General features: G+C 47.1%; 1 protein-coding gene across 14 annotated transcripts in view; it reads right to left on the reverse strand.

The window, feature by feature from the left end:
• Positions 1-16,518: 16,518 nt before the first annotated feature.
• Positions 16,519-25,255, reverse strand: part of SYT17 (synaptotagmin 17) — a 101,985-nt gene continuing 93,248 nt past the window's right edge. For 12 of the 14 annotated variants that reach the window (XM_077906769.1, XM_077906759.1, XM_077906768.1 and 9 more), the window contains 3 exons: positions 20,937-21,030; positions 18,058-18,190; positions 16,519-16,834 (listed from right to left, as the gene is read on the reverse strand). In XM_077906769.1, coding sequence (XP_077762895.1) covers positions 16,755-16,834; positions 18,058-18,190; positions 20,937-21,030 — 307 coding nt within the window. In that variant the 3' untranslated portion in view covers positions 16,519-16,754. Of the gene's footprint in view, positions 16,835-17,121; positions 17,279-18,057; positions 18,191-18,556; positions 18,657-20,936; positions 21,031-25,255 lie in introns of those variants that run through there. The other 2 variants (XR_013384981.1, XM_077906762.1) reach the window with 2 other exon arrangements.

Here is a 25,255-nt window from a genome sequence, read left to right on the forward strand (position 1 = left end):
CAGCCATGTCTTGATTTGGACTTTGTCACAAGAGCCAATACATTCCCTATTCTTTTGCCGAAGCCAGTTGAAGTGTTGTCACTTGCAAACAGAATCACACAGCTAGTTGAATGCAGGTTAGGGACTAAGCAACCAAGCATCTCAATATCCAGGCCAGGCTTTTTTTTCTCCACTGCACCTCTGAATGTGTTCAATGTGTCCCAGACACATGCCATGTGGCCCCTGGACTGCGAGACACAGTGTGGGTGACCTAACTCCGTGGAGATCATGAGGACATCTGGGTGATCGGCCACAGCCTTGCAACGCGGCTTGACGGGAGATGTGCTCAGCAAGGACAGCAAACCCAGCAGCAGAGGCTGGGCATCTACCCCTGCATTTCAGGGCCCCCCAGGATGACAGATCAAAATTCCAGAAATGTGCACCTGTTCTGTATTCCAGAGATTGTTTTTGCGCATAGAGAGACCACTTGAGGCCCTGTAAGCAAAGACTTAATGGAGCTGAGTCAAAGTCTGGGAATGTGATGAACTGACGTCCTCGGATAGAGAGGACTTGTGGGCATAAACTAACCGAGCAAATGCCATTGGGTGGTGATGACACTGCAGTTCAAAAGCGCTTTCCCGACCTTCGGAGTCTGCTACTAAAACAAAGCTGATACTCGACCAGAACCAGAAGTTCTCTGAATGCGGAAGAGAGAGGGAGGTATTACGTTGTGTTGGCTAGTACGAGGGTTTGACAGCTGTAACCCAAAGTCAAAATAATCATGGCTCTAACAAGATGAAGGTTTGTCTTTCCCTCTCAGGTGAAAGTCCCAGCTAGTGTGGTGGCTCAGTCTGTGACATCATAGGGGGTGCAGGGGCCTCCCATCCCGTTGGCCTGCCTTCCTCCAGATGCTATCCCATCTCTCAGTTCCAAGATAGCCACCACCATGTCCAAATTCCAGACATCAGGGAGTGGGGGGAAGAGGAAGAGGAGGGCATACTTCTTCCTTTAAGGGCATGATGCAGAAGTCCCTCATAGTACATTGGCCAGAACTTGGTCACACGTGGTCATTATTCCAGGCAGCCCTATGTCCAGCTAAAAATTGGGACAGTGTACCTGTAGAGCTTGGTTCCCCAGCCTTGGTGCCATTGATGCTTGGGCCATTGACACTTGGGCCAAGTGGGGCGGCTTGGGGCGGCTAGCCTCTATGTTATAGGGTGGTTAGCAATGTTCCTGGGCTCTACCCACTAGATGCCAGTAGTCTTCCTCCTCCACGTTGTGATGACCCAAATATTATATGTCCAGACATTACCCAAAGTCCCCTTGGAGACCAAACTGTCCCTGCTTGAGAATCCAACTAATAGTGCTTTATAAAGATAAAGCATGGTCTCTCCCATGAAAAAAATCTGGAGGCAGGTGTCCCGAGTTGGAAAGACAACTTGGCATTTTCAGCAGAGATCCAGGTTCCTCTGGCTTTGTGCCCCACCCTCATCAGCAGATGCCTTTCAATCTCAAGGTCATCTCATGGTTACGACTGGTCAACTGCTCTCCCACCCACATGCCAAGTGGTAGGAAGGAAGAGATTGGAGCAGAAGCAAGACTTTCACCTGAGCCAGCCTCTTTTCAGAGAGCTTTACCAGAAACCTTATCTGGCAACTTCTACTTCTACTTCCATCTCATTGGCCAGAATTCTCCCTGAAAGGGAATCTGGGAAATATAGTTTTGTAGCCAGGCATAGTGGCTCTCCTGGCATTATCAGAGTTCTTTTGGAAGGAAAAAGGGGTGAATTGATGTTGCGTAGGCAGCTAGAAGTTTCTGCCTCACTTTCCAAGATGGGAATCTGTGAGTGGCCAAAGGAGAGGGTGATAGGGAAGAGTGAGAGAAAAAGAGAAAAAGGAGAGAGAAATCATTGCTGAGTCAAATTCTGAGAGGAGGTACCATTCCCGGGGGCTCCTGGGTCTAGGTTGAGGAGACACAGGTCAGTGCAGAAGCTGACTTCTCACTCTGAGGCTCTGCCCTTTTGGCTCTTGGCTACTGGAGAGGCTAACTGCATGGGAGGACTCTTGGCCAGGTGTAGCTCTTCCTGGGTACACATGACCCATCAACTTGAGCTCAGCTGGGCAGTTCTCAGGGGTGTGGATGCCTGTGGCCTTGGGGATGGGTAAGGGTATCTGGAGCTCTGGATCCTGTAGCCACTTTGTTGGGAGGGCGCAGAGGTCAAGGCAGTAGAATCAAATATCCATGATGACTAAACAGAACAGAGAGGGGATCCCTGTGTGGCTCAGTGGTTGTACGCCAGCCTTTGGCCCAGGGTGTAATCCTGGAGACCCGGGATCGAGTCCCACATCAGGCTCCCTGGATGGAGCCTGCTTCTCCCTCTCCCTGTGTCTCTGCCTCTCTCTCTCTCTGTGTCTCTCATGAATAAATAAATAAAATCTTAAAACAAAACAGAGGCTCCTTGGTGGATAAGACCCCTCGCTTTGAAAGGTACCTTAGTGGGGCATGTCTCATTATTTGATCATGACCTTTGAGGAAAGGGCGTGGTGTGGTCTCCTCCCAAAACATCACTGTGTTTTACCTAAATATAGTCAAATTTTATCAAAATGAATCTCTTTCCAATATAAATACAGGAAAATAAAGATGAAATTTCCCACCAGCTCCTGAGGCTTTAACAAAGAGCCCCATCCCCCGCCACCATGCCAGACACCATTCTAAGTGCTTCACAAACATTAACTCATTTAGTTCGCCAAAACTTGCTATTTCTTGGTAACTAAGGCACAGAGAGGTTAAGTAACATGCCCAAGGTCTCCCAGCTAGTAAATGGGAGCTGAGATTCAAACCCTGGCAGGCTGGCCCTGGAGCCTATATGCTTAACCACCACGTCATCTCCCTTTCCATCATTCTGAAGGAAGGAATAAATAAACAGGGATTCCTCGTGTGCTTGCTCTCCGTAGGATGCCTTTGCATTTTGAGTGATGTACAAACACATAAAATAGGGAGGGCTCTGCCTCCAGATGGTGGCTTCTCGGGGTTGCTCTCAGGAAGTTCTCAGAATTTGCGCACCTTGGTGAGAAAGCCCCTGAGAACAGTGATGTTATCATGGGAAGGGGGCTGGTTTGGGAGGCAGCCAACGTGTGGCCAGAATCTTGACTCGGCCAAACACGAGTCATGAGACTCTGACCGAGCTACTTAAGTTCTTCATAGCTCAGTTTTCATATCAGTAGGATGGGAATAATATCACTTAACCCCCTGAGTTATTCTTAGAAGGCTTAGCTGAGATCATGCAAACGGAATGCTGGGCACGCAGTGCGACCTCAATAAACACTGGCTCCTGGTGTCATCCCCCTATTACAGTATGTGTCCCACTCTGCTGCGAGTCCCTTATTTTTGGGTAAGCACTTGTCTTTCATACTGGTTGATAAGTCCCTCAAGGGTGGAGGCTGGGTAGATTCCAGTGTTTTCTGAGGCATACCTGGCAGGGACAAGAGGAGGGTGATAAAACAGTTAGCAAACAACATTTCTCAAGATCTGTCCCATCTCGTGCTATAGAAGATCCAGATTATCAACTCCTTCATGACTTGTACTGGGAGGCCCAAGGCGCGTGTGCTCAGAACACAGACCTCTGGATTTTTATGCCCCTTCCTCCATTTGCCTCTTTCTTTAGTGATGGGCTCTTGGAAGGAAATGACTGGATCAAAAGCCATTGAACAACATCCCAACTCTCGACAGAAACTGCCAAATTGCCTGCACCAAAGCATTACAGTCTAAACTACCCAACAGTGTGTGAGGGTGTCCATTTCACCATAACATCCCCGACATTGAATCTTTCCTGTTTTTTAGCTTTTTGCCTATCTGAAGGATGAAACGTGGCATTTTGCTGCTGTTTTGGTTCTCTTTATGATGGAGTCTGCATTATTTCCTACGGTTACTGGACATGTGGTTTTCTATGAGACACCTTTCAGCAGTGGGGGACATGTAGCTCGGATGACCACACTGGGACCCCTTTTCCATGTTTTCAAATCTCTGTGCTCCCAAAGCCTACCACAGGGTATGGGACAAGGCTGGCATTCATGTGTGACTGTTGAAGGGCACTGAATCTTTTTGCAGTCGGCAATGGTCTAACTAAGCTGTTCCCTGGGGTTAGAAACCCTCCAGCTCAAGAAATCATACAAGAACAAATTGTAGAGAGTGAGTGGAATAAATATTTGAGCATTTCAGAGCTATGGTGGCTTTGATTGTTAAGCTGAGAGTCTTGCTGAGGGGCAGGTATGGAGATTGACAGATCACAGGCTGTGGAGCCCTTTGTGGGCTAGACCCGCTGTGCTATTTGGCAAGTCTGTCCCCAAAGATTCATTTGGAAGCTACACAGTGAATAGTCCAAGGCTACTGCAGGAAGCGCTGCCTCCGGGGGGGAGTGTGTTGGATGTGACCTGCCCTGTGAGTCAGAGGCTTCTTGGCTGCAAGGAATCCAGAGGGACCAACATGAGCCTCCCCTGATCACCAGCCTCCACGTCATGCCCTTCGCGACAGCCAAACAGCCCATAAGATTGCCCACTTGTCCCTGAGCCTGGCCCTCTGGCCCTGGAAACGGGCCCTGGAGTCTGGTCCCTCCTTCCTTTCCACCCTCTCCTCCATCCAGTCCCATCTACTGTTGTTTCCATTCCCTGCATCTTGAGCACAAGTGTCTCCAATTCCTTGGCTCTGAGCACAAAGTTTGAAATCAGAGACCTCTGCATTCAAGCACTGGTTTCACCATCATATCCTGAGTGCTGAGCACGATGCCGGGGGTGTAAGAAGAACTCAATCATTAGCTTAAAAATAAATGATTCCTTACCCCTCAGAGTATGGTCCCTGGATCTGTGGCAAAGGCATTGCCTTGGAGCCTCTTAGAAATACAGCATCTCAAGGGCAGCCCTGTTGGCACAGTGGTTTGGCGCTGCCTGCAGCCTGGGGTGTGATCCTGGAGACCCGGGATGGAGTCCCACATCGGGCTCCCTGCATGGAGCCTGCTTCTCCCTCTGCCTGTGTCTCTGCCTCTCTCTCTGTCTATGAATAAATGAATAAAATCTTAAAAAAAAAAAAAGAAAGAAAGAAAGAAATACAGCATCTCGGGGCCCTGCTCCAGATCTACTGAAACAGGATATGCATGGGAACAAGCCCCCCAGGTGATTCATATGCACCTTTGAATTTGAGAAGCACTGGCCTAGTTCATATACTTGGCCTGAAAATCAGTGATATCCGGTGTGTACGTGCCTGGCAAACAGCTTGATATATTACAGATGTTCAATAACATGAGTCATTTCTTTCTCTGTCCCTTCTGCCCTAGAATGCAAAATCTTTGAAGAGAGGGGCCATGTCTCATTTCTCTTGAGGTCTCTAGTCAAGTCTAGCACCTGGCTTGTAGTCATGCTCAGTAAGTTTTTAAGTGCCAAAGACTTAACACAGCTTAGTACGGTGAGTTTTCAAAGTGCAGTTTGCAATCCATTAGTAGGTGGGGAAATAAATTTAGTGGGTTTTAACTATTTAGAAAAATAATTAGGGGGTGCCTGGTTGGCTCAGTCAGTAGAGCATGGAAGTCTTGATCTCAGGTTTGTGAGTTCGAGCCCCATGGTGGGCATAGAGATTACTTAACAAATAAATTAAAAAAAAATTAAAATAGAAGAGAATAGAAAATATCAAAGTGCATCCCATATAATAAGGGTAAGTTTTATTTTGTGAGATCTTGTTTTTTCTCAGATGTGCATGTGTGGGCACATGGGTATGTATTGGGTCACTATGTCAAAGGTATTTCTTCCTGAGAGTCACAGTCTAACTTGGTCAAGCTGGCCACCCTCAGCAATTCTGTGTGCAGGTTCTGGAATCAGACAAAGATGGATCCTAATCCCAGTTTTCCTATTTACTGACTGTGTGACCTTGGGCAAGTTACTTAACCTCTCAGTTGCTTCCAACTATGAATAAAGTTGTTACAAACATCCATGTGAGGTTTTTGTGTGGACATAAGTTTTCAAACCTTTTGGGTAATGTATGGTAAGAGTATCCTTAGTTTTTGGGGTTTTTAAAAAAGTTTTTATTAAGATTTATTTATTTATTTATTTATTTATTATTTATTTATGATAGAGAGAGGCAGAGACACAGGAGGAGGGAGAAGCAGGCTCCATGCCGGGAGCCTGATGTGGGACTAGATCCCAGGACTCCAGGATTGCGCCCTAGGCCAAAGGCAGGTGCTAAACTTCTGAGCCACCCAGGATCCCCTTAATTTTTTTTTAATTTTTTATTTATTTATGATAGTCACACAGAGAGAGAGAGAGAGAGGCAGAGACACAGGCAGAGGGAGAAGCAGGCTCCATGCACCGGGAGCCCGACGTGGGACTCGATCCTGGGTCTCCAGGATCGCGCCCTGGGCCAAAGGCAGGCGCTAAACCCCTGCGCCACCCAGGGATCCCTGTCTGTGTATATTGATACGTTTAAGTCCCTGACTTACCCACAGTTAAAAAAAAAACAACAGTCCACTTGCCTAGGGATAGGGGCTTGGGGGTGATGGCTAAGGAGTATGTGTTTCCTTTTGGGAGTAATTAAAATATTCTTAAAGTGATTATGATGATGAGTGTACAAATCTGTGAATGTTCTAAAAGCCGCTACACACTTTAAATGAATGAATTTTATGGTGTGTGCTACAGACTGAATGTTTTGTCTCCACCCTCACCCCCAACTCATATGTTGAAATTTATCTCCAGTGTAATGGTATTTGGAGGTGGGGTCTTTGGGAGGTGATTAGGTCATGAGGTGGAACTCTCATGAATGGAATTAGTACACATAACAGAGACCCCTGAGAGTTTTCTCGCCCTTTCCATCATGTAAAGACATCATGGGAAGCTGGCCATCTGTGGACCGGGAAGCAGGTTCTCACCAGACACTAAGTCTGCTGGTGCCTTGATCTTAGATTTCACCTCCAGGGGTATGAGAAAGAAACTGCTTTTGTTTATACACTACCTGGCCTATGCTACTCTGTTACAGCAACAGAAACTAAGACAGAATGTGAATTGTATCTCAGAAAGCTTTTTGAAGAAGAAAGCCACCCAGATTTATTTCTGGCACACTCCAGTGGTGGCAGCAGTGCTGGTGTGCAGTGTGGGTCCCATACCCTTGAGTGTGTGGGGTTCACAGCCAGGAGTAAATGATGAGGAGCACAATGTGTCCTCAATCTATTGGAGAATGGCTCCTAAGTCTAGGGAAGTCACTTTTACCAACAATAATCAAAATGCCACCGAATTTCCAACATAGTCCCAAGCCATCTTGGCTGCTACTTTGGGCTTTGCCCCTATCTACCCCCCCGGCCCCCTCCCACACCCTGTTCCATCTAGGCTGACATACAGCAACCTACAAGGTAGACCAGCAGGCCAGCTTTCTCCCAGTTCCTCCTATCTTCTGGTGGTTGTCTGCTCTCTGCTCAGAGGGACCTCCTCATTCCCTGGGCTTTGTGAAAGGGCTTTCGGATCTTCAATTCTGAGAACTCCTGAGAAGGAAGTGAGTTGTTGATCATTATAAATCACCGAGTCCCTATTATTAATGATCTTTTGGTTCCAAGTGTTAAGAACAATTATCCACACATTTGGAAGAAAAGTAAAAAGACCGCTGTATAACTTTTAAAAATTAAATTTGACACCATCTTCTTAAAGGTTATCTGATTTTTGAGGGGATGTAACTGACTCTGTTATTGATTGGGCTCCAATTCTATAAAGGTGTTAACTGGTAGAAAATTGACAAGTTGCAAATGATTTTTGTCCCGTGGAGATGCAACTGATTTTTGCCCAGTAGAGATGGTAATCTCAAAGATTATTGACAAGTTATTATCTTATAGCAGGGGTCAGCAAACTTCTTCCGTAAAGGGTCAGGAGAGAAATATTTCAGGCTTTGCAGGCCATATATCCTCTGTTGCAACTATTCCAGTCTGCCATTGGGGCGTGAAAGCCTCCATGGACTGCTGTGAACAAGCACGGCTGCATTCCAATAAAACTTTATTTATGAACCTGGAAATTTGAATTGTATGTCATTTTCATGTTACGGAATATTGTTCTTTCTTTTTCCAGCTGTGTAAAAATGTAAAAAAACATACAAATAAAGGTGGTGGGTTTGCTCACCAGGTCATAGTTTGCTAACTCTTGGCCTAAAGGTTTTATTGTGCTGCTGGTCATTAACTAGTTTCCTATTTAACTTAGAAATATATTTCAACATTCTTTTTTTTTTAAGATTTTATTTTTTTAAGTAATCCCTACACCCAGTGTGGGGCTCAAACTCACAACTCTGAGATCAAGAGTCACACGTTTCACCTGGCATTCCTTTTTCCTACAAACTGTATTGTGGGTGTATATGTGGTGGCAGTGCGTATATATTAGTTTCTTCTATCCTCTGAACCATTTTTGCCATCTAGCTGGTTCCTTCATTAATGAATTAAATACATCTTTGTTTTTTTGTTTTTTGTTTTTAAAGATGTATTTATTTATTTATTCATGAGAGGCACACAGAGAGAGGCAGAGACATAGGCAGAAGGAGAAGCAGGTTCCCTACAGGAAGCCTGATGAGAGACTCGATCCCAGAACCCCGGGATCATGACCCAAGCCAAAGGCAGACGCTCAACCACTGAGGCACCCAGGTGGCCTTAAATACATCTTTGACACATGTTCACCATGTATTTCCAATTCATTTCGAATGTGGAATAGTTGGGTTATCTCTTTTGTTAGCTGGGCTCCTCTCTTCTCCGAGTACTTTATCAAGATATTTTTCTAAAAAAAGTCAAGTCTGTCCCTACAAGAAATTCTGATGCCTACAATTTTCCCCCATCCCTCTATTATTACTATGAGGCCCTTTTTGCAACCACGCCCTCCTTCAAGGAGCCAATGGCTGGGGCTGGCAATGGGCTGGCCTGCATGGATGAGAGATAATGAGTTAATGATACTGATAGTGGCAAATGCACAGCGGGGCTTGGCAATGAGCGACCAGTGAACGTCAAGCTGCCAGGGCCCACGTGGAGGCCAGCAGGGCGTGTAGAGCCTCTGAGGGCTCCTTCAGGGCTTCGCCCGCATCTCCCCCATCTACCCCTTGCACCCATACTTATGGCACAGCTGGGGACTCATTCCTGTGGTATCATTATAGTAGGAACCAGAGCTCCCTAGATGACTTGGCTCTGACAGCCCAGTGTTACCACTGGAGACTTTCTATTGTAAGACAAATAGCATTGACTCCAGTGGGCGTGGGGAGCAGCATGACTCCTGCTGAGGGCAAGTTCACTGGAAGCTTGGTTGTTATTTGGTTCCATGGGGGGTAGGTGTTAATTAAATAGTCCCTGGGTGCTGGGAGGGGACATCTCCCAGCTGAGGAAGACTCTAGAAACTGGCAGTTCTCCTCCCAATTCAAGATGGCCAAGACCACTATAAACAAATGCTCATCCTCAGTGGTAACCAAAGAATTATTGTTTGGGGGCATCCGAGTGGCTCAGTTGGTTAAGTGTCTGCTTTCAGCTCAGGTCATGATCCCAGGGTCCTGGGATCGAGCCCCACATCAGGCTCCCTGCTCTGTGCAGAGCCTGTTTCTTCCTCTACCTCTGCCTACCGCTCCCCCTGCTTGTGCTCTCTCTCTCTGTCAGATAAATAAAATCTTTAAAAAGCCCAATTATTGTTTAAAATCAGTACCAGCAATGAATGCTATTTTTGTCATCTTTGCATAGATTAGGGTGGAAATTGGTATTCCCTTCTTGAAAGGATTTGGCAATAAATATATTAAACATATTAGCATTTTGTCCTGGTCACTGCGGTTGGTCCTGGGTGCTTGGCCAAGTCGAACCTAGCCTTAGGGGTTATGAGAGAGAATGGGCTGAATTCATCATATTTTAAAAGTAGCTATATAGGGATCCCTGGGTGGCTCAGCGGTTTAGCGCCACCTTCAGCCCAGGGTGTGATCCTGGAGTCCCTGGATCGAGTCCCACATCAGGCTCCCTGCATGGAGCCTGCTTCTCCCTCTGCCAATCTCTCTCTCTCTCTTTCTGCCTTTCATGAATAAATAAATAAAATCTTACAAAAATAAAAAAAATTAAAGTAGCTATATATATTTTTTAAAAGATTTACTTATTTGAGGGAGAGAGAATGAGTGTCAGGGATGGGCAGAGGAAGAGGGAGAAAGAGAATCTTAAGCAGGCTCCACACCCAGCGCAGAACCTGATGTGTGGCTGGAATCACGACCTGAGCAGAAACCAAGAGTCAGATGCTTAACCTATTGTGCCACCCAGGAACCCCTAAATTATATATTTCATCCATATTTCTACAACTTGCTTTTAGCACCCAACAATATGCCTTACACATATTTTGTGTCTGTACACAGAGGCTGCACAATGTTCCACTGACATGTGCCATAGTTTATTTAACTGATGATTTCTTTTAGGGCAATAATTCTCAACCCTGTTTATCCCCCATCTCCCATGCCATAGATAATGGAAAATGTTCACATTTCACATTTATAACACATTGTTCCAGAAATGCACAGTAATATGTAATAGCCTGGGAACCTCTGCCCTCACTCTGTCTCTTCCTTTCCATTTTGAAGAATGCATATTGGAATGAAAGCCAAGGGTGAGTGTGGCTAGAACTGGGGTATAATCTTGAACTCAGTCTTAAAAAATGAGTAAATCCCTGTCACACCTTCCCTTTTAATTATTATGACTATCAAATACTTTGGGACACCTCACAACTGGTCTCCATATGCTTCCTTAGTCCCAGTTAGTTGGAAAGGGAGAAAAACCTCTCCTCCCACCATGAAACTGAATGCTTCCTTACATAACAGGCCACTTGGTTATTCGAATGTAAGACTGTAGGCTCTCTCGGTATAGAGGAAAAAACAGCTTTTCCAGTGGCCCATCCTAGCTCCTGGAAGCCATAGGAGGAGGGAATGAGGCATAATTCTGCTTTTGATGTCTGTACATCAAGGGAGAGGAGAAGGGGTGATCTGGGCACAGGAGGTGGCCAAGACTGATGAACCTGTTAGGATCCAACCACTTTGGCACGTGTCCCAAGTTGAAATGCAGAGCTGCAGTAACTCAGGCATGACTGAGTGGGCCCCACGTGGGCAAAGTGCTCCGTGTCATTCACTGCACCAAGTGCCTGCACAGGGGGCTCTGTCTCAGGTGAGCAGACTGCTATCCTGATGCCAGGTTTCAGCAGAGGTGTGCACCTGCGTCCCCACCGGTGGTCTGGCAGTGGGGAAGGAGGATGACTCAGGATTGCTTGTGTTGCGGCAGTACACGAGCCAAGAGGACCAGGACCTGGGTGCTGCCCACGTGGGTTGAAAGGTTTCTTCCTTTGAGGAGATAAACTGGAATGAACATCACCCAGGGATATTGAAGTGTCACAGAAAGAAGGATCTGTGGCAACGAGGACATTCTTAAGTACACGCAACAGGTGCCGAGTCATCCTGGTTCAATACTAAATGGGCGGTGTCCTGTCCTTGGCCTAGCTGATGAAGTGGGCATGGGAGTACCAATCAGCATAATGACAGGAGATGTTTACTGAGTGTCTACTATGTGCCAGCCACTGTGTAAGCACTTTTCATTGAGCATCTCACTCTGTCCTCACAGCCTCATTCCCATTTGCATTTCCAAGTGGAAGCCTGGCGAGGTGAAGCAGCTTGCCCCGGGTTAGACCTTGCAAGTGCAGCGGCTGGGATCTCAGCCACGACTCTGACTCCAAGCTCACGATCCTCACCTTGAGGCTCAGCAGAGCCCCTGTAGTGGGCTTGTTGAGAGGACTGCAGCAGCTTCCATGGCTAAGGTCCCTGACAGTCAGTAGATTTTGTTTTTTTGTTTTTTGTTTTTTCAGTCAGTAGATTTTGGGAAGAAGTGCTGTTGCAGCCTAACCTGGATAGAAAAGAAAGCCCTGGATTCTTCTAACATGGCATATTTGTGAGGACTGGCTTCCTCAAGAGAATTCCCCAGCTGGTCCGAGCCTCCTTAAAAGGATGGATGCCTGGCTGTTGGCTCTGAAATTCACTTCAAAATAACAGGTTTGATTTCTCTGTTGTTGTTGTTTTGTTTTTTTTTAATATATTATTGTTATCCTTTGAATTGGGTAAACCACTTAACTATGCCCCTTGTGTTTATTTTGACAGCTAATAACAGCTCCTGATTCTCTTTTGCAGCCCTACAGAGAATATGCTACTTGTTACGAGCTGAGAATAGGAAGAAAAAACACTCCCTCCAAAGACTTTTCACGGGTGTGAGATGTGGTCTTGTCCTTCTCTGGGAAGACTGCCCTGAGGCTGCAGTTAGCTTTCTGTGTTCTCATCTTCCTTCCCAATTTGAAATATTTTTTATTTTTTTATTTTTTTAAAAGATTTTATGTATTTATTCGTGAGAGACACAGAGGGAGAGAGGCAGAGACACAGGCAGAGGGAGAAACAGGCTCCACACAGGAAGCCGGATGTGGGACTCCATCCCGGGTCTCCAGGATCAGGCCCTGGGCTGAAGGCAGTGCTAAACCACTGAGCCACCTGGGCTGCCCACCAGTTTGAAATTTAGAGTTGGTTCCTCACTGCCTTCTGGTACTAGAGATATTTTTGTTGTTGTTGTTTTCAATATGGCTTCCATCAGCTCTTTTTTGACAAAACATACCTCCAATTCCTTTTGGAAAGCCACATGTCTTCAACTCTCAGGCTTGATTGCATGGATCCTGCAAGACTGATTGACTTAAGCAATCAATCTTTTCTCCTCCTGGCCATGATGATGGGTTGAATTGGCCAAACAACCCAGGTACAGCCAATGACATGATAAGAGATGGTTGCCAGGGCTTCTGAGAGACACCCCTCCTTCTCTTGAAGGATATGAGCTGTAGAATTAAACTGGCCATTTTTGTTTTCCCAAGTGGAGAGACTGGAGCTTCAGGATCAAGCCAACACCATGGCGGCAGAACAGGGAGACAAATATCTTTGACAATATCATTTAAGCCCCTGGATCGAGCTGCGACTGAAGCTAGATACCTCTGGGCTTTTCAGCTTAATGAGTAAATCAAAGTCTTCTTGTGTTTAATGCCGTTTGGGTTGGGTTTTCTGTCACCAACAATCAAAACAGTCTCAGTGATGCACTTGCCTCTGAGGACTGGCAAGGGAGCAAAAGGAGCATCCATCTGCTAACTGGGGGCTCAGTCTGAAGGTGGGCCAATGTGTTGGCAAAAGTGCAGGTAAAGAGGGACTCTATACACTGCAGGTATGAATATAAATTAGAACGGACTTTTGGCGGGGGGGTGTCTCATTGTATTTGAGGTGTATGTGTTAATCTGGGTCCTCTGAGAAGCAGGCACCAGGATGGATTAACTGTGCAAGGATTTTATTGGAGGAAATGACTTTGTGAAACAAAATACGAAGAGAGCCAGGGAAGGCTGGGAGAGGTGTCAGCCTATGATGCAAGTCTGGCCCCCCAGGGAAGGACAGAGGGTAGAGGTGTCCTAGACTGGCCTGTGGTCTAAGGCAAGTTCAGCAAGGCCATCTGGCGTCCCTGAGCCAAAGTCCACCAACAAAGGAATGCTGCCCCCTCCCTCCCCAGGAACAGGGCTGCTCAGTCATTGCCTGGGAGCAGCCTATAGGAAGTAAAGCCTCGGGGAAAACAAAACATGGATTTCAGCCACAAAAGCCAGGGCCCTCAGTCAATTATTTCCCTGGGAGTAGGAGGCCCTCAAGGTGAATTCTCATGGTGCTCACAGTACATATGCCCAGAAAACACTATCAAAAGGTCAATAGTGGCTAACTCTGGCTGGTGGGATTATGGGAGATACACATGAGGCACGCTGCATATGTTTTTGCAGTCTGCATGCACATTTTTGTAATAAAAAGTAATCCTATTTCTTAAATGTGCATACACTTTGAACTGGTAATTCCACTTCTAGGAATATATCCCCAGGAAAATAATTGAGGATGTATATACAGAGATGCTTATCACTGTGTTATCTGTAATAGGGAAAAATTAGATGCAGCTAAAAGATTAACAATAGAAGGAATGTTAAATACATTTTGATATGTCCGCATGCTGGGACTGTATGCTTCACTTACGACGACCCTATGGGTGATATATATTTATTATCTTGAGCGCCAGCCTCCCTGTCTGTCTCCCCATCTATCCACGTCTAGGTCTCTCTAAAAATATCTCTTGATTGTTTCCACCCTTTCTTCCATGCATGCATGCATCCATCCATCTATCTGCCCGTCTATCTACCCATCCATCTACCCATCCATCCATCCATCCATGCATTCATGCATGCATCCACCCATCTACCCATCCATCCATTCATCTATCTGCCCATCTATCCACCCATCCATCTACCCATCCATTCCATCCATGCATGCATTCATGCATGCATCCACCCATCCTTCCACCTATCCACCCGTCCATCCATTCATCCATCTGCCCATCTATCCATCCATCCATCCACCCACCCATCTGCCCATCCATCCATCCATGCATCCATCACTTATCTATCTCCCCTGCTTTCCCCCCACCCTCTCTCTCTCACTTTCTCTCTCATGGGTTATTCTCAGGCTTGGTTGCCTGGCTTCCCTGCCCACAGCATCTCAGCAGCAACAGTCTAGAAAAGATGGGAGATTCTGTGGGCTGTCAGAGACTGGCACACTGACACCCAGATATGATGACAGGCGACAAAAATACCTGAAGTAGATGAAGCGCACATGACCCTGAATCATCAAGAAAAGACTAATCTTGTTGAATATCATCTGTTTAGGGAAGCAGGGAAATGTATAACACTGTTTAGAAGATTCCTATTCAAAGTAGGAAAAAAAAAGAGTTAGTTGTGATGCTTGGGGAATGAGTTTTAGTTTTCAGGAAAAGTCACCTATGGAGAGCTCCTCGTTACCCAGAGCTTCCTGATAAATCACAGTCAGAGCTGGAGGGGAATGCATCTCCATTTTTCCAAGGAGAAAACTGACACTCAGAGAGGTTAAGTCACTTAAATGGGGTCACATGGTAAGTGGAAATGGTGGGATTTGAATCTATGTCTTTTTTTTAAAGATATATTTTATTTATTATTTGAAAGAAGGGAGGAGGGGCTAAGGGAGAAGAGAGAGAGAGAGAGAATCCTAAGTAGGCTCCACGCTCAGCACAGAGCCCAACTTAGGGCTCGATCCCATGACCCTGATATCATGACCTGAGCTGAAATCAAGAGTTGGATGCTTAACAGACTGAGCCACCCAGGTGCTTTGAACTTATGTCTTTGTGATTCCAGTTGTGGTAACATGGAGCTGCCCCACTCAGATCCCCCTCCGGGGGAAGAGGGCAAAGAGCTCTTAGCTGTTAGCTCCTTCAGGGTCAGCATCAGCCCCGGAGAAGTAACATCCTTTCTGGGGAAACCTGTGTCACTGACTGAATGGCCTGGCCATCTCAGCCCCATGTGGTCTGCTCCGATGTCAATATTTCTCCTGGATCTCCCTGCCAGGCTGGCTGATAATTCACCAGGTCACATCTCAGGTCCACTTGTTCCTCTGCTTTCCTCTCACAGGTATTGGTTCCTAATAAATGACCTCTATGCCAAACTCTGTTTCAGCAACTGCTACCAGAAAACCCAGTCTAGAACCACTGATACTGGGAGTGGTCTGAAGAAGCAGGCAACAAGGCAGAGCTTAGGGGCAGGATGGCTTCCCTCTATGCTGGCAATTGGTAGTGGTGGGTAGAACCCAGACAGGCCCTGGCACAAGGTGGTTGTAACTCGATGGACTGAACTGGGAGGATGTACTGGGGGGCAGGGAATGCTGTAGGAGAGGCCATGTATCAGGCAGTCGATGAACAGAGAATACAGTACCCCTGAGCATAACTAGGTTGGATGGCTGTTGCTACAAGGCTTTGATGCTCTACAGAAGGATACTCATCAGCCAAGGACAAGTAACAGACCCTTGCTCTAGAAGTGAAAGCCAAGAAACCTCTTTGGTTGCAGACAAAGAAGCTGGCAGGAGGGCAGACCAAGCCCAGGACTGAGAGGGATCGAACTTCAAAGGCAGTTAAGCTCCTAAGCAAGGCTATGGTCAAGGCTTGACTATGGTCAAGGGCCCTAGTTGGGACCCTGACCCATGGGATGAGGTCATCTGGGTGGTACCCCCAAAGATGTTTCCACTTTGGGGGCCATTGTGAATAATGCTACTATGACCCTTCACCTTCGAATACCTGTCTTCAATACCATTGGGTATATACCCAGCATTGGAATTGCTGGGTCATATGGTAATTCTATGTTCAACTTTTTGAGGAACCACCATGTTGTTTTCCAGGATGGCTTCACCGTTTTATTCTCCCACTGGCAATGTATAAATTTGTTAATATTTTTGTTTTTCTTTGGGGAACCACCAACCTCTTTAGGCCCACGTGGTTCAGATGGTATTGACTCCCATCCCTTCCTGCCCAGAGATGTGCATCTAGGCAGGGCCTAGCCAACCAACATACACCAAAGTGGAATGCGCTGAGCCAGGCCAATGAAATTCAAGTCTGAATCTAGAACAACCTCGGACTTCTGTTTAGTTGGGGCAACAAACCTGCCACCCCTTTTTATTTATCAAGCCAGTTTATCTTGTGTATCCTGTCACTTATGACCAAGTAACCACTCTGTATCATTAAAGCTTGCTTGCTTCAAATCTCTGCCTGGGAACTCTATCTCATCTGTGTTTCACATTATTGTTTCATCTACGTTACGTACAGCTACAAGATGGTGTTGGAGCTGGGCTCACTGTGAGGGGCCAAGACTGGATCAGTGAATGGTCAGAGAGGCGATCTTGCAGACAAAGGGGAACTTGTGGTTGCAGGTGTTATCATTCCAGGACCTCAGAGCTGTGATGGAAAGAAGCAGAGAATCTGGGTGAGGGTCCACCTACCACAGTAAAAGTCACCTCACCACCCCACTGGAGTAAAAGCCCTCTCCAGTGGCCTCACATCTGCTTTGGCACCCCTTTCTTGCTGATGCTTGATGAGGCTGCTGTCCAGCCTTTCTCTCTCATAAGGCTAGTCCTGACTTGCCACTGTGGATAGGGCAAGACAAACTTCACCCTGATACTTGGCCCAGCTCTGGCTCCCAGGCTCCAGCCTGGCCTCTAGGGTAGCAAGTCCCTGTTCCATACCTGCCTCTCCTGACCAGGAAAAGAAAAAGAGCACCCAGGGAGTAGCAGTTGAGTGCTTGAATCTGGACTTCAGTAGATCTTTGTTTGAAACCGCTTCACTACTTGCTGTGTGACCATGAGCAAATCACTGAACTTCTCTGAGCTTCCGTTTCTTCATCTGCCAAATGAGAATATTGATAGTTTTTACTTCTCAGGGTTGGTGTGAGGAGTAATGATACCCTTAATCCTGATGGCGGCGATTGCTAATACCGCATGCAAGCCATAGTGGCCACCTTATGTGCATTAGCTTCTTTCTTCTTCACAGCAACCCTGCAAGTTAAGTAGCATTAGCTCATTTTGCAGATGAAGACATCCAGGCACCAAGAGGTGAAGGCGTTCACTTTGGGCCCCCGAGATTAATAAGGGGTGGAGCCGGGGTTCCAGGTCAGCCCAGCTGTATCTCCTATAACCCCCAGATCTGCCCTGTGGGTAGGAACGCTTACTAAACCCATTTTACAGAAGGGCACACGGGATGTCCGAGAGCACACGTAATTCCCTGCAAGGACACAGAGCTGGAGAGCAGCAGGGCTGGGGCTTGAACCCTGGTGTGTATTCTTTTCACCACTTATACCTGCGTGCTTCTGCAGCCAGGCCTCGGTTCCAGTCCTCGGGAGCCTGGGCTAGGGTTGCACGTGGGTGCCCTGGCCAGCTGACACAGAAGCACCATCCTGTCCTTTGCTCCTTGTACAAGTGCTCCCCACCCTGGCCCCGCCCCTACCACTAATACCTTTTCATTCGGATCGCAGATTGCAGCCTGCATGTCAACCACGCACCGCCACGTACCGTTTAAACTGCATCCACCGTGGAGAAGGCCCCTGGCGCCCCCAGCAACCTAATTGGCTGCCCATGGCACCTCCCCAGCACCCCTGCAGGAGCCCTGCTCCCTAGGGCACCCACCGCTGCTGGGCCGGTACCATATCTGCACACAATCCTCCTCTTCGGGGTCCGCGTGGACGCCGTCATCTGGCTGGCTCCCGTCCCAGTAGCTGTAGTCATAGGAGGAGCCGTCCGTCCACTCAAACTGGCCTTCCTGGGCGGTCCCATCCCGAGTGGAGGAAGCAAGCCCACGAGAGAAAGATCTGGCATGAGAGCCAGCCCCAGCTGGGGAATGACACCCAACACCTCCCTATGGAGCAGGACAGAGGTCCTTGGTGGCTGTGAGATAGTGTTGTGCCACCACTGCCAGCTGCTGCTCAGTGAAGCCTTATCAGAGGCCACGCCAGGTGCTTTCACCTCGCTGTCCTCAAGGTGGGCACCCTCATCCCCATTTCACAGGTGAGGAAACCGAGATCGGAGTGGTCTAGCCAGCCAAAGTCGTACAGCTTCATAAAGCATTAGTGCTGGGATTTGAACCCAAGACCTTACCTACTACACTTTTTTTTTTTTTTTAATTTACCAGCAGACAGGGGTCACCCTTCATTTCTTTCCTTTTGTCCACAGAGGGTGTATTTTTCTTGCCCGACGTGGGACTGCTCTGTCCAATTACAAGAGAACGCCTGTCGGGAATTTGATTGGTGTTAAAATAAATGTGCAAATTAACTGTGGAGAGGACTACATCTTTGCAATGTTCTGGAACACAAGCCGTTTCTGCATTTATTCAAGTTCTTAGAAAAGTCTCCCCCGGAGCACTGATGATTGTGGAGGGGGCGATCACGGGCATGGCATGCGCCTCCCAGAGAGGTCAGAGCTTGTCCCTGCAGCTCTACCCACCTCTTCACTGCAATCTGGACAAGGGACCTTACCTCTCCGTGTCGGTTTCCGCACCGTTACCATGGGGCTGATGTCTGCCCCCAGAAAGGTCCTGGGGGACTGATGGGGTAAAGCCCATGGAGGACTTAGCTGGTACCTGGTTCCTGGTGCCCCAGCCCCGAAAAGAAAATTTAAAAAAACAAGCCCCTTTACTGTCCTATCATTCTTAAATGTTGTAATACAAGTTCCTTAAGCCCAGTTGAGTGTCTTCATCATCCCATTTCATTTCATATATATATTTTTAAAGGTTTATTTATTTACTTAAGCACTCTCTATGCCCAATGTGGGGCTTGAACTCATGACCTCAAGATCAAGAGTTGCACGCTCTTCTGACCGAGCCAGCCAGGCACCCTTATAATCCCACTTTATTTTAACATTTATTTATTTGAGAGACAGAGAGAGAGAGAGAGAGAGAGCACGCATGTGAGCATACACACACAAGTGGGGAGAGGGGCAGAGGGAGAAAGAGAATCTTCAAGTAGACCCCTCGATGAGCAGAGAGCCCAACCTGGGTCTCGATCTCATGACCCTGAGATCAGGACCTGATTCGAAACCAAGAGTCAGATGCTTAACCGACTGAGCTGCCCAACACCCCCCCAACCCACATAGTCCTATTTTAAAGTTACTATTACAAATAGAAATGTGGGTTGTTTTTTTTTTTAAATTACAACTTCTATATAGGTTCTTGCCAGATGAACTCTATGGATTTAAAAGATAGATCTCTATTGAGTTTGGCCACTATGGTTACTTTTGCTCCTTTGACAGCAGCTCTCACCAGCCTAATGAGCTGTGATAGTGTGCCAAGCATCAGGCTAAGCTCTATTACGTTTTTACATCAAGGCATTATTATCATTGTCCCAGTTTTGTATCTGAGGAAACTGAAGCCCAGAGAGGTAAAAAAAAAAAAAAAAAAAAATTTGCCCCAAGTCATCTTACTGGCCACCAGTAAGCGACAGGACAGGAGCTGGAACTGGAGACCTGTGCCCCACAGTACTCTGGGGTGAGGCTGGCAGCACAGGTGCAGAAGAGAGACAGTATTCAGCTCACCCAGGGCAAGTATGGGGACACAGTGTCCCCGTGGAGTCTGCAGGGATATCACCAGCTATAAGGTCTGGCGCTGGCTATCCTTTTTGGCCCAACGCCTCACCATTAACCCATCGACCCCTGCCCCACTCTGCATCCCAGACTCGCTTGTCTTTAAGGTCCTTGAATGGGTCACGAGCGCTCACACTTCAGGCCTTTGGCCCATGCTATTCCCTCTACCTGCTTCTTCCTCTAGCTGACTCCTATGTATCCATTAGACACCAGCTTAAACGTCTCTCAACTAGGGGGCCGGGGTAGCCATGGAAGGACACTGCTGAGAGCTCCTTTAGGAGGACCGGCTACAGGGAACATAGCTGACTGACGGCCTGAACTCGCCTGCCCCCTTGGGTCCATCCCTGCCTTCACAGAGAGACCTGGCTTCCTCCAGGCTGTGCCCAGGCCCTGTCTCAGCAAATACTCGAGGGTGCGATGGCTCATTCCTGCCGGGTGCAGCACTCCTCTAATGGCCTTCTTGCCCGAGAGACAACTCAGGCAACTCCCCACTGGCCTAACCAAATCTTTCTCAGATCATATGCTGTGATCAGAGGCTCTTCCTCTCCGGCCTTCCTTCCCCTGCTCCCCTCACAGGTCTCAGACCCACATTTCTGTCTGCCTGGACACCTTCCCTGCCTCCTTTTTTTTTTTTTTTTTATCCTCCAAGATCTTTCCCCACAGAAATCTCTTGCACATGTAATTACACGTTTGTGTATGACTTCTTGGGAACTCAAACCCAAACGGAGGCTTCTCTGACCATACTGTGTTCCCATCATATGCTCTTTTGCACCACTATATTCTAACTGGGACGTCTTGGTGTCTGATTTCTCTCTGTGTGTGGGGCACGTAGCAGTCACCTGGCATTTAGATGCCATGCGAAAGATTGGCTAAATCGAAGTGGCGTCTTGGCTAGAGCTTCCAAGAGGGCCTGATGGCTATTGCTTTCTTACCTGTCTATGATCATGAAGCCCTGTCCAGATGTCAGCTGGGATCCCAGGCACACAGCTGTTCACCAGGTCATATACAAAGACATTCTCTTCCCAGCTGCAAATGTGAGCAACGCCATTGCATGTTACTCCTTGCCTCTTTTCATAGGACAGAGTTGAAAATTGAAAGCAATCCTTATTAACCTTCCTGGACCAACATCAATTGACGGTATGATGCAATCCTGCTCTTTCTTTAATTACATCACCCAGATGTGACTGTCTTTTCTTCTTCTTCTTCTTTTTTTTTAAGATTTTATTTATTTATTCATGAGAGAGAGAGAGAGAGGCAGAGACACAGGCAGAGGGAGAAGCAGGCTCCACGCAGGGAGCCCGACGCGGGACTCGATCCCGGGTCTCCAGGATCACACCCTGGGCTGAAGGTGGCGCTAAACTGCTGAGCCACCCAGGCTGCGTGACTGTCTTTCATAGGCACCCCTGGATTGGATTCATCCTGGTTCAAAGCAGATCTTAGCACTGCGATTCATCTTAAAAATTTAAATCTGCCTCCAAAACACAAGTGAACAAGCTGGAACATATTGACAATATCGGGAAGAGACAAAGAAAATATACTACATTATGCACATGAAATAATTTAAGACAAATCTCCACTAGACATTTTTGTTTTCTCTCAAAAGCCCTCCTTATGCAGCAAGTCTTTACTTATCATACTAATTTTTTTTTTCTCACATTCCATCTCCAAAATCTTTTGCTTTCCTGGAAAATTCAGCCCTGGGCTTGAACTTAGCAGAGCCCACTCAGCAAAACCAAAGTTCTTCAGTTAACAGTCCACTCTCCTTACAAAGTGTCTTTTCAGGCTGCTATATCTAAATGCCATCGACTAGATGGCTTTCCAACAACAGAACTCTATTTCTCCAGAACAGTTCTGGGGGCAAAAATCCAAGGTCAGGGTGTCAGCATGGTCAGGTGAGGGCCGTCTTCTGGGTCACAGACTTCTCACTGTATCCTCACATGGAGGAAGGGGTTAGGGGAGCTCTGTGGGGTCTCTTGCATGAGGTCACTAATCCCATTCATGAGGGCTTCACTCTCATGGCATAAGCACCTCCCAAAGGCCCCACCTCCTAATATGATCACACTGGGTGTTAGGATTTCAACATGCGAACCTGGCGGGGGGGGGGGGGGGGCACAAATATTCAAACCATAGCAGAAGGCATTGGGATCTTTTGGGAGATTCTTACCTCCTATTGCAAAGAGCTTATAAAATAATTCACCTAACAAAAGAAATCAGTGGAGGACACTGAAGGCAGTCTGCTGCCAAAAATAACAAAGAAATAGAGATGGATGGATGGAGAGATAGACATAGAGATTTTCATTTGATCATTAAAATGTTTTCTGCGCACTGTGCTTGTTTTGCACCCATGAACTCAGTGAATCCTCGCATCAAACTGGCACTCGGGCACAGAAATTATACTACTGGTTGCTTACTCCACAGCCATGTCTAATCCCTTTGCCTGTTGCCTGCAGAAGTTAGGCAAGCTAGATTTCACTTTCCAGCCTCCTTTAGAGCTAACGCTGGCCATAAAACCCAGTTTGGCCGATTGGATGTGAGGGGAAGTTTGTAAGGGACACTTTGGACATACTCTCCTTCCTGATAAACAGACACAGGCATCTGGAAAGGGCCCAGCTTCCACCACTGCCTTTCCTTCTTGGGTTGTAGTCATGTGGGCACATGGTACATGGGGTTGCTGCAGGAAGACCGTGGGGGGCGATGAAGGCTTACCCAGTGCTCTGACGTCAGCGAGCCTGGGAGATGCCATTGGCCAAGGTCAGGAGGTTGGACAAAGCAAGTGAAAGCACATGGCTGAACAAAAGCCACACCGCACTCACAGGGTTCCCAGACCCAGAGGCACAGATCCCACTGGACAGGGGATTCCTAGTTTTGGCTTCCACCTGGCATTAAAAGGTAAAGTTTGGTGTGATGAGGAAGTTATTATAAGGTAGTAATTATCAGCCTCGGACCTAACACCTAGCGAACAACTCACTTCAAAACAGGACTATGTGGATGGACCCTCTATGTTGCCACAAAGTATATCTGCTCTCATTGGCTTCATTGGAATGGCCACCCTCCAAAGGCTGCCATCTTGTCGAAAATGCCCACTATTGGATCGCCTTTGTCTTGAGCCATTGGTAGCAAATCAAAGCACCCATGTTTATTCTCCTTAATTTTGTGTTTGTGGAAGAAATTACTACTCCATTCCAGAAGCACTTAGACCCCTGGCCCTCAGCATCTTTCCTGACATGGTTCTCCAGGCAGTCACGTTCAGGGAGTTGCTTAGCAAATACTGTTATAAACTAAATCTTAGGGTCCCTCTCAAATTCATATGTTGAAACCTAACCCCCGATGTGATGGTATTAGGAAGTGGGGACTTTGAGAGGTGATTGGATCGTGAGGGTGGAGCCCTCAGGAGTGAGATGAGGGGCCTGAAGAAAGAGATGCCAGAGAGCGCTGTCACCCCTTCCACCCTGTGAGGATGCAGCATGAAGATGGCCCATTTGTGAACCTCAGAGCGAGCTCTCACCAAGAACTCAGCTGTGCTGGCACCCTGATTTTAAACTTCCAGCCCCTGGAACTGGGAGAAATAAATTTCTGTTGTTTATCAGCCCCCCTGTCTGTAGTATTGTTGTAACAGCAGCCCGAATTGGAGGAAAGGGAGGGAAAAGAGGGTGAGCGAGGCAGGGCTTGCGTGCCCTCGCAAAGATGAGCTGACGTGGGACCGCTAAGTAAGAACTGACGCCCTGAGATGTCTAGGATTCTAACAAATGAAATCATTAACAGCTCCTACTATTGAGCACTCAGTCGAGCTAACTGTGGGAGAGCTTCACATGCTTGGTCTCCTTGGTCAGATGGTGTGAGGAGGACGAGGCGGAGCTAGGACTAGTCCAGGACTGTCTGACTCTAGTGCCCTTAGTGCATATAACATCTCCTCCCATGGGCTTCTCCAACTGGAACATCTGATGTTCCCATTCCTTAAGCTTCCTAAATTCTTCAAGGTCCTGGATCCAGGACCAGCTCTTCCAGGAAGTCTCCAGTGAGCCCCCGTAACCGCTCCTGGACCACCCGGAGCACACGTTTCTGACCTTCCAGGGGCAGGCTGGTTGGTTTAGTTCTCTATTTCTCATGGTCTGGTCTCTCCAAATGGGCCACAAGGACCACACAGACCAATAGCAAGTCTTACATCTATTTGACATTTCCTCTCATGCCATCAGCAGGCTCCATTCAATATCAATGTTCCAAGAGTGTGTGTTCTGACATGTGAATGATCCAATTTCTGGGGACAAAGTGATTTTCAGCTCAATGGGTCTTTGACCTTGGTCCTACCCAGCTGGGCAAGTGCTGGAATCCCCAAATGCCTCCCTCATTCACCGTGTGGCTACACTGACGGCCAAACATACGTTTTGAGGAGTCATCTGGTGGAGTGGCTGTCCAGTCACTTTTAGTGATTTTTGCCCTCTTTGTTCAACAACACCTGCTTGGGAAACTATTTCGATATTTTATTGCATTTCCCCCATATCTGGTCAAAATAACTGGAACAGAGGGAAGCCCAAGTTGCTACCGTAAGTATCCAGGAGCACGGATTAGATGAACTTAATTCAATCGAACAAAGATGGAAATTATTAGGTAAGCAGAAAGTATGAGGGTCTGAAGCTTCAATCAGATGCTCCACGGACATAAGCTGATTGTGTGTTTAATTATGAAAGAAAAAACATTTAAAAACCATGGAGAAAACACCAGAAATACAGAATCGGGTTGTGTCTCAGAGACAAGATATAATTAGGGATTTTACAATGGTGTCTGGCTTTCTGCAAACTGAATTCCATGTATAATAGCTGAATGAATTGTTCAGGTTTAACTTTCCTACGTGTTTGCAAGAAAGTTTTATATGGCCAAATGGAAAACAACCTGTAAAGGAGAAGGAAGGGAGAGAATGTTAGTATGAGAAAGGCAAGGAGGGGCACTGGCAGTTGAGAAGACAGGAAGAAGGTAAGTAGAGGCAGAAAAGAGCAGGAATTGGGTCGGGGGTTGCCAGAAGCATCCAGATTTGCCTGGAACACTTTCTGGTGCCTGGCTAACCAAGGTTAAGGTTATAAGCACCATGAGCAAGGTGAGCTGCCCTTCCTGTGGGCTGGCTAGAGGGAAACCTTCATTTGGGTTTTTGGTTTGTTTGTTTTTTTAAGAAAGAGAGTGCTCTGGGGTGGAGGGGCGGAGGAAGAGGGAGACACAGAATCTCAAGCAGGCTCCATGCTGACATGGGACTTGAATCCAT

The sequence above is a fragment of the Canis aureus genome, chromosome 8, assembly GCF_053574225.1.
Source record: "Canis aureus isolate CA01 chromosome 8, VMU_Caureus_v.1.0, whole genome shotgun sequence".
NCBI lineage: Eukaryota > Metazoa > Chordata > Mammalia > Carnivora > Canidae > Canis > Canis aureus.